This window comes from Asparagus officinalis, chromosome 4 (genome assembly GCF_001876935.1).
Source record: "Asparagus officinalis chromosome 4, Aspof.V1, whole genome shotgun sequence".
Taxonomy (NCBI): domain Eukaryota; kingdom Viridiplantae; phylum Streptophyta; class Magnoliopsida; order Asparagales; family Asparagaceae; genus Asparagus; species Asparagus officinalis.
In genome coordinates this window covers 39,967,584-39,978,021 of record NC_033797.1, presented here as the reverse complement: position 1 = coordinate 39,978,021, position 10,438 = coordinate 39,967,584, and the positions used below count along the sequence as shown (strand labels likewise).

The window sequence follows — 10,438 nt, the reverse complement described above, 5'->3', positions numbered from 1 at the left end:
AAGTCTTTTCCTTATAAGTTTTTTCCTTGTTTTTTTAGCCAACCAAACACAAGAAAAGAATATCAAAATAAGTTTTCTTTAAAAATCACTCACATCATCCAATAACATGTTATTTGAATTGAGATGAATAAGGAAGAATGGAAGATAGGGAAGACATTCACCCCGATTAGATAGTTTTAATGGGTGAAGAGCTTCCCCTAGTTCGCCATAGCTCACTTTAAACAACACTATTACACCTGCACATAGAGATATCTGGTCCTTCCAGTGCAATTGCCCTCAAAGATGGGGAGTTACTAAGGACCCCACATTCTTAGAAGAGGGTAGTTCTACGTTGTTTGTAAAGTGTAGTTTAGCGATCGCTACCCATGATTAGTTAGAATATTAAATTAACTAATCTTTGTGATCATTTTTTCTTAATGCTCTAACAAGGCGTGTATGATTCTCTACAGAGGATTTCTGGCCCTTTCTTGACTTCAACCAGGCACAAATATCAACCTCAACTCTCCCTCTCCCTCCCCCCAATCCCCGTCTCTTTCTCTCCCTCCTCTCTCGACAGAGCAAAGAGAGGAAGAAACGCAAAATAAAAAATTAGTCAAGCTAGTTTCTGAATCATGGGCAACAATTGCATATCTCCCATGAAATCCATAGCCCCATCAACCTCGACGACGGGCGTCACCTCAACCACACAGGGCAACCTCTCGACCATCAGCAGCACCGATTTCGGCCGGTCAAGGGACGGCACAAGGGACGGCACAGCCACAAGCCCCCAAGGTCATATTCTCGAGGCCCCCAATCTCAAGATCTTCACCTTCGCCGAGCTAAGAAGCGCAACGAAGAATTTCAAGCCCGAAACTGTTCTTGGCGAGGGAGGGTTCGGGAGAGTTTACAAAGGCTGGGTCGATGAAAGGACTCTGAGTCCAACCAAGAGCGGGCTTGGCATGATGATCGCTGTGAAAAAACTCAAGCCCGAGAGCGTTCAGGGGTTAGAGCAGTGGCAGGTTCGTAATTTCTTAATGGTTGGTTATTAATTATGTTGTTGTTAATTTTTGTTGATGTGTGGTTAATTTGGGGTTTAATTTTGCAGGCGGAGGTGGATTTTCTGGGGAGGGTTTCGCACCCGAATCTGGTGAAGCTCTTGGGTTATTGTTGGGAGGACAAGGATCTTTTGCTTGTTTATGAGTACATGGCAAGAGGGAGCTTAGAGAATCATCTCTTTAGAAGTGAGTTTAATTAAACATATCCTTAATTCCATTAATCTCAATTATTACATATTTTGATCGATGGTATGAGCTATGAGAGCCTGTGATTCACTAGCTCGTGTACCCATCGATTTTAAAGTGACTTTAACAAAAGCTTAATTTGCATCATTTTAAAATATTTTAAGAGCAATAACAAATTAATGTGTAGCGAGGTAGGATAGCTCTCTGTTGTTCGCAAATGTACCTACTAAAATTAATTTAATACTAGCCACTTTGCTTACGTTTTCGTTACGCTTCCTGATTATGTTTTATAAAATTCATAATATGGTATTAATTATCTAGTCTAGATGCCCGCATTAGTTTAAGACGTAGTGGGCTATTAGCACCGATAACAGTGCTTAATATTATAGTTTGGTACTGAGAATATGCTACTAATTTCTCCAACAAAGGTTGCTATGTTCTCTCTCTCGAGCTCGAATCTTATTATCGGAATAAGTGACAATTATTATGTACTTTTTTGAACAGGAGGAGGAGCTTTCCAGCCATTATCATGGAGATTAAGGCTAAAGATAGTATTAGGAGCAGCACGAGGCCTTGCTTTCCTACATTCATCTGAGAAGCACGTGATCTATAGGGACTTCAAGGCGTCTAACATCCTTCTAGACTCGGTATAATTCTGTTGAGAAGTTCGTCAATTATCGGGTTATTTCATTTTATTATCTTAATTTGCTTCTGATTTCTTGGGTAGGATTACAATGCGAAGCTCTCCGACTTCGGACTCGTGAGGAAAGGTCCCACGGGTGAAGATACTCACGTGACCACACGCGTCATGGGCACCTTTGGATACGCAGCTCCTGAGTATATTAACACTGGTATGCACCATGGGTTCTCCTGGTTACTGACCTTTAGAAAGATAATTAAGAATCTTGTTTTGCCTTCGCTATCATTTCTTTTTTCCTATTTAGATAGGTTTTTGACTTAAATTATATAGGTCAAAATTTTCTTTAGCTTCTTTAATCTTGGTTCCATTTCTGTTTAATTAATCTAGTATTAGAAGTATTTCTGACTTGCTCAAACTCTCATTAAGAAAAAATAAAATACGGCATATAGGTTGTTAATACCGAAATTAGTCAACTAAAACATGGGGGGAAAAAAATGAATTGTGTAGTTAATACTGAGATTAGTCAAGTAATACATTAAAAAGATGAATTGTTTTTTGAGTTAAAATTATTTGTTCAAATCAAAATGCATAAGAAACAAACATTTAAATTATCAAGTAAATGGAGGATTTCGCTAGCATGATGTCAACCGAAGTATTATTTAGGGGATTTGAAGGGAACATAACATAAAATCTAATGAAAATCGTGGACTTTTCGAAGTCTCAACTGTTGACTGGTTGCGAACATCGTATGCGTGGTTTCCAACTAGTTCAAACGAATGATGAAGGCAAACTTATGGACATAAAGCTAAAATTATATGAAAATTCTATATTACCATGGACTAGAGTTATATAGTTTTTGAAATTTTTTAGATTAAATGTTTAATGAATTAAAGGTAATTATTATGAAACCCAGTTCTTTCGTTGTTCATAAGAAAATCCCTTTGTGTTATCATTTGATTACAAAATTCCCTGTTGCTAAAAAAATAGCTGAGATTTATTAAAACAACAACAATAAAAACAAAAACCTTTATCTCAATTGTTTAGGGTCGGCTACATAAACCCTACTTTTTTATTCCATTCTGTTATTCCATTCTATTGTGAGAGCATCTCCAACAGCTTCCCCATCTTCTTGAAATACTCAATTTTGGGGAATATAGAGCTTTTTTTTGGTCCAACAGATTCCTCATCCCATTCCCCAAAATAGGGAAGGACGAGAAAAAATAGGGAGCCTTCCCCAAATCTGCAGCATTCTTCAAATTTTTGGGGAGAGCTTTATTATTGTAATAAATGCGATTTTTCAAAATGGGGAAGTTGTTGGAGTTGGAGCAAAAATAATTTGGAGAATATGGCTTTTGTTTCTCCATTTTGGAGAAAATTTTGGGGAAGCTGTTGGAGACGCTCTGAGTCATCTCCTCCTTTAAAGTTAACCATTATCATATCATTTTTAATTGTTTCCAACCAATTTCTCTTAAGTCTATTTCTAAATCTTGCCTTATTAACTATAATATTATCACTTTTTCTACCCGGTGATATCAATTCTCTCTTATTTTATCCTCAATAAGATCAAAGAAAATGCATGTGTATAATCCAAAATAAATCTTCCATTTTTCCTCTTAACATATCCCCCCCTCCACAACAACAACAACAAAAAAAACTATTAGAAGATGGCCATGTAATCATAAAAGTCTAGTCTACTTAAAATGGAAACAAAACATGCAGAGGGGAAAACATATATTTTCAATTGAGTACATCCAGACTCTGTGAAGTCAAGAGCAAAGAAAATCCATTCATAGAAGAATGATCAACTGTTGCAATCAAGTGACAAGAAAATCAATGAAAGTATTGGATACGCAAACGTGAAATATCCCGTTATTCAAGAGGTTGTTTTTTGTTTTTGTATATATATATATATATATATATATACTATATAGGACTAGGTAGGTATATATATGCAGGATATGGGTAACTTTAGCGGCCAAGGATCATTGGGTTAGTGATTTGACACATTCTTGTCCATTACATCACACCTTGGAAGTTGGTGAGGCTCAATCTTCAAGGTGTGGATTATGGACACAGATGTGTCCACATCACTAACCAAGATCCTTTGGTACAAGTATTACCATTTATTTCCTACTCTCCTCCATGTATATATAGGTATATGTATAAAAATGATAATTTTCATATTATTATTAATTATTATATATTTATTTATTTAGTATTGGGGGTAAAAAAAGAAAGAAAAGAAAAACTACCTGTTATTCGTTTAGAAAATCACAAAGAAAACGACATGTTTCGTTACCAATCTTAAAGTAAGTAATTACACTGATTTTCGTGTAGTTTTTACTGTTTTCAATATTAGTGCGTGCACTTTTTTTTACTATTTAAACTCAAAAAATTCTTTAAGGACCCAAAATATGGAACCAATAGGGGGGACAAGTGAGGTGTCCCCCTCCTATTGGATAATGAGTTGGCTATCATTAATGATGGCCAACTCATTGTGAGGTGTCCCCCTCCTATTGGATAATGAGTTGGCTATCATTAATGATGGCCAACTCATTATCCAATAAGAGTTAATGATGGGCAACTCATTATCCAATAGGAGGAGGACACCTCACTTATCCCTTTTATTGGTCCCATATTTTGGGTCCCTGTAGCAAAGCTCTTTAAACTCCTTCTACTACTTATGTCCTACATCGAGAACACCTCTAGGGCTTCTTCCATGTTATTCTCTAATAATGTTGATTGTATTAATTTGTGGTCCCTACAAGTACTACTAGTGTTGTTCCCCCCACTAACCCCGGTCCCCCACCACCAAAAATTAGCTCCACAGCTCTCCACGTCACTCGACTTCACCATCCAATGTGCTTCCATTTGTCCTTCCATCATTTTTTTAGCCGACGCGAAAACTGTAATAGCTTTCAATTTACAGGTCATCTCTATGTAAGGAGTGATGTATACGGATTCGGTGTAGTGCTGCTTGAAATGATCACAGGTCAGAGAGCGTTCGATCTCAACCGTCCAAGCGGACAGCATAATTTAGTGGACTGGGCCAAGCCTTATTTAATGGACCGCAAAAAGCTCACTCAGATCGTCGACCCTCAGCTCGACGGCCAGTGCAAACCTAAGGCTACAATTCAAGCGGCGCAATTGATTCTCAAATGTGTAGCCCAAAATCCCAGACACCGGCCGTCGATGAACGATGTAGTTGAGAGCCTTGAGAAAATTGAAGCCGCTCAGCAAACTGAAGCCCGGCCCCATAGAATGTCGAGGGTGAGGTGAATACTTCGGGGGCATCGTCAAAGATTTGTATTTGAGACGAATCATATTTTTAATTTGATCATGTGCTATATAGATCCCACTATCTTCAGGTCAAAACCCAAAAAATCTATATATATATATAAAATAAAATAAAAAGGAGGAAAAGTAAAAAAAAAAAAAGGGCGGCATGAAACTAAATCGGCCTTTTGCCGACTTCAGTAGATCTTTGTCCCTTTTGCATCTCACTAGTTAGGCAGGCAAATCAAGCTGTAATCTTTCTGGCAGAGACTAATAACATACGAGCTAACTTTACCTAGGTGGAATCACTTCCTGTGGACTAATCTAACTTATCATGAAAAAGATCATCGTACTAATTAATCTACTTTATCGGTCGGCGTATCATAATCGCCCTTTCCAAGATAAGACCAAAATCATGGAGAACTAACATAGCTTCATGGTCAAATTAAAGCTACTAGACTTGTATTAGTATTATACTCCTATAGGCGTACGTTATCTTCATACTGTAGAGCATATAATTGGAAACATAATTTTCTCCACCCATTTTATCACCAGCTAATTAACTAGAAAGACTAGTACAAATATTTTAGGGTAATTTGGGGGCCTAATCTCAAATTATCAAGATTTGAGGGACTAATATCAGAATACATATGATTCAAGGGACTAACATCTAAAAAGACTAATAAGAAATTTTCTCAGATGAGATTTAGTAGAATAAAACGTATAGGTTATGCAATAACCCATAAACTTCAGCAGGTTTAGTGGAATACAAAAAAGTGTAGTGGAGTTTAGTATAACACCATTCTTAATTAGTTCAGCGGGAGTTCGTGAAATTAACCGAAAGAAATCTAAGGCCATCTATTTGCTTGGCCGCCAAGATATCAGAAATGTGGTGAACTCAACTAAACAAATTAATGTTTATCAGAAGTAATGGATTCGGATGCTTTTTTTTTTTGGGTGAAATTCGGATGCTTTTTAACTATATGCTAATTAGAGAGTATCCATTTTTTTCTGTCTTCACTTTCAAGCTCAATTTTAAGGGAAAAGACATCACCACGTAGAATTTCAATTTCAACAATGAAGTTAGTGGTTTTGCAAAGACCACTATAGTTTTTTTTACAATAAAAATTAATTATTTCTAAGAAAATTAATCAGAAAAATAAAAAAAATCTTTCCAATCAGGTGACAAATAATAACTCCTCTCCCATTTTCAAATTTCATTTCTAATCATGTAACTAAATCTTGTATCAGAAAAAAAATTAGTGATAAAAATAATATATTTCAGCCGATTGATTAGAGTAATGTGTGGAGAGGGAGAATTGAAATATCTGCTAAAAATTGTAGGAGTTAAAAATTAATTATTTTGGATTTTGCTAAATTAGTTTTAGAGATATTTAATATTAGTAAATAAAATTATATTCACCAAAATCATAGTAGTATTTGAAAAATCAGCATGTTGATTGCTACAAAAGCTATCGGCAATGTCTTATCCCTTGAAATTGAGATTGCAGGTAAGTATTGAAAAAATTAGATGCTCCCCAATTACCATGTAATTAGAGGAGATCCGAATCCATAAGCAATAAGGATGCGGATCTCTATAGGTGTTTTTGGGAGCCTCGCCAGTCGCCCCCATACAATTTTAAATCTAGACTATTATAGTAAAAACCAAGAGGAGACAACCAAAAAATTCAAGATTTGAAGGACATTTCTTCCTTTCCATTGTATTTGAAAGGGTAAATTTGTAATTTCATAAGGAAGATTTGCATTCTTTCTATTCTATGTTCTTTTCTCTTTGTTTCTTTGGATCATTCCATGTCATGAAAATAAGAATGAAGCCTACATAATTAAACATTCATTACACTTAGGCCTCGTTTGGTACGCGGGAATGAGGTGGAATAGAATGATCATTCTCACTTCTCATTCCTTCTTACCAAACACACCCTCTTTTTTGAAGTTGGAATGCCCATTCTCAATTCTTATCAATTCCCACTTTATGTGGGAATGAGCATTCCTAATGAAATGATAGGGAATGGACATTCCCACTTAAATGGGAAACAATAAAATATATAATTTTAAAATACGTCCATTCCCACTTCATTTTATAAATTACACCCAAACGTGAGAATGAGAATGACTATTCCATTCTCACATTAATTCCATTCCATTCCTTCTTCCATTCCATTCTCACATTAATTCCATTCCATTCCTTCTTCCATTCCATTCTCATTTAAGTCCATTCCCGCGTACCAAACGAGGCGTTAGGTTAAAGGATATAAAGAGAATTGATGAATTAACATATCTAAATTTTAAAACAATATTTTATACTTAATTCAACCACTATATTCATGCTAGCGTAGTAAGCATGTCATAAAATTATTGGAGAAAAATAACATGAAGTTCAAAGTAAAGATGATTTTCTCTTAAAAAAATCTTACCCTGATCCACAATTAAATGCCTTCTCTATTTCCAAACAAAATGAAAATATGCTTCAAATTATTTGTAAAATTAAAAAAAAAAGAGAGAAAATAATCTTTTCAGTCACGTGCATTTGCACGTATGGGATTTCTAGTTTGTTACTAAGGGGTATAGAAATTTATCTAGGCGCTCCCATATAACTTATATATAAATGCCTTCTTGAAATTGGTAACCCCACAAATTAGGAAGAGATATTACTAAAATCTGGTAGTGTTTTGTTAGCTTTCGTGATAAAAACAATCACTAACTAATATAAAATGATATTGAAAAGTATTATTTGTTGAGACCTTGGTGATTATTGTATAAATTAGTGTTCCCATTGCTAAAACACATAAGCCATGTTTAGATTGGTTATTATTTTGAGGTAATAACTCTTTACCTTTTATTATTATAAAATAATGAGTTGTAGTGTATTAGATTGGGTTCCTTAGTCCATTAAATTGAAATAGTCCATAAATTTCAGACTAAATAAAGAGTAGGAGGGGGTGTTATTATAGCCCGGAACTATTTCTTCTTTGGGAATGTATATGCTAAAAGAACTACTTGCCCTTAACTTTTCTAGATATTTCCCCTCCGATTATTTTATATCACCCACTTTTTCTTTTCAGGTCATAAATTTTTCGCGCGGCTTTTTGCTCACGTTCCGAGCGGCAAAAACGAGTCCCTTCAAACCCGATTTTATTGATTATGGAATGATTCTATAAGCTTAGGACCTCATTTAGTTATGTTTTACTTTAATTAGCATCATGTGACGTTTAGCATCTGCACGTAATTCTTGTTGATAATATATCATTCTTGTTGAAAATATAATTTTATACTTGGAACTCGATCCAACGTTGCAGCAATTTCGCTCAGCCACATTTGTAAATTTCCAACGTAACAAAACTTTAACTCATAAAGATTATTGCTTGCGAACTTTTTTTTTTTTTATCTTCGTCAGAATATAATTTTAGTTGGATGGGTACGTGCCTCTAGCTACGTTGGGCAATTCCACAACATTATATAGGATTACAACTATGATGTGATTTACTTCTTAGATTCCTCATCCTGCATGGCATAAACTTCAACAAATCATAAAATTTGCAGAAGGCCATTTATGGACATTTATTGTTATATAATAACCTTATACCAAATTATAGTAAGAAGCCACCAAATATGACACCCTATTAGATGTGTTAGTAACAAATTTGAACCAAATAAATTATTAAATATTTAACTCACTATGGACTATTTTTTTTTGAAACTGAGAAACAGGGTGAGGTACCCTGTTCATTTTAGATATATTAGGGAAATAACTGCTAGAAGGATTATCTCCCGCGACCCCTGAAGGAGGCTTCTTCGCCATTTCCTGGAGACCGAGATTGAGGGCTGCCCTTCGCAGCCTCCTAGCCGTCCTATCATCACCATCACCTGTCCAGAAAATTGAGTATCTCGCAATATTAGTTGCGACAGATAACGAGTTGGGAATATCATCTTTAAAAATTAGAGAGTTTCTAGTGAACCATATCCACCAACAGAAACATGGCAACAGGATCTTCCAAAAAGTTTTAACATTCGAGCAAGTGTTGGGAACTTTGTAGAGCAGCAGCAGTTCCTCCATGTTTGAGGGCCAACGGTTAGCTGGGAAAAGAGGAAGAAGGAGTTTCCAAACTTTACGGGCGAAGGAACAGTGGATAAAAATATGATCATGAGACTCTGTCTCCTTGAGACAAAAAGGACATCTAATGTCTCCGTTCCAACCTTTTTTGCTCAAGTTGTCTTTGGTGTTGAGTTTCCTTTTCGAAATGATCCAGAGGAGAATTTTTACCTTGAGAGGGATGCTGGATTTCCAGATCAAATTTGAGAACTGGGATTTTAGCCCCCCTGAAGAAATGAACGAATAAAAGGATTTAACTGTATAGACTCCCGAAGAATGAAGAGGCCACCAAATAGCATCCTGCTCTGATGAGCCACCAGGAAAATGGTGCTCAAGGAATGCTTGAAGATCGGAAACATCTGCTCTCTCTCTGGGGGAGGATCCCCTACGGATAATTGGGTGCCAGACCCATGATCCATTGGCCCATCTTCCTTGCTTGTCAAGGCTGCAGTTGCTCGAGAAGGCAAGATTGTGAGCATAGGGGAATAGACTGCTAAGAGAGTTAGCAGATGCCCATTTGTCATGCCAGAATCTAATCGAGGCACCATTCCCCACTTTCCATCTGACCAAGCTAAAGAAAATGTGATGAGATGCAAGCAGATCCTGGAAAAGTCTTGAGTGTGATATCTTCGGCTGATTGGCAAAAGGGTTAGCTCCATGTTTGGAATATATGGAGAAGAAAACTTCACTAATTAAGGATGATCTGTCAGAAATTTTCCAAATCCATTTGGAGAGGAGGGCAGAGTTAAAGGTGGGGATATCAATTACCCCAAGTCCTCCTTCCACTTTGGATTTGCATACTGTTCCCCAGTTAACTAGGCATTTTGGTCTTGAGAGGCTGTGGCTACCATTCCAAAGGAAATTTCTTCTGATTTTATCAATGGATTTAGAAACCCAAATTGGCAACTTGAAAAAAGAAACTCACTATGGACTATATATAACGAATTAAATTAATCCTAAGATAAAATAAGTCCCCAATCCAAACATGGCCATAGTATACAATTTATTAATTTATTAGTAAAATTGCATACGTACTCCCATGAAATAAATTTCTGAATCCGTTCCTGATCAGAATCATGCTTCGAGTCTCCCTGGTGCCGAATCTTATCTTATAAGAACTTGCATTAATTTCATAAAAGAGTTTTTTTTTTCCCTCACATATATACTTTTGTTCTCTGTTACACTACTACA

General features: G+C 36.1%; 1 protein-coding gene across 1 annotated transcript; it reads left to right on the top strand.

Annotated features, from left to right (window-relative positions):
- LOC109837251 (probable serine/threonine-protein kinase PIX13) lies at window positions 479–5,211 on the top strand. The gene is made up of 5 exons (XM_020405409.1): window positions 479–998; window positions 1,085–1,220; window positions 1,725–1,867; window positions 1,948–2,071; window positions 4,790–5,211. The coding sequence occupies exons 1-5, from the start codon at window positions 612–614 to the stop codon at window positions 5,137–5,139; spliced, it is 1,140 nt and encodes a 379-aa protein (XP_020260998.1). The 5' UTR covers window positions 479–611; the 3' UTR covers window positions 5,140–5,211.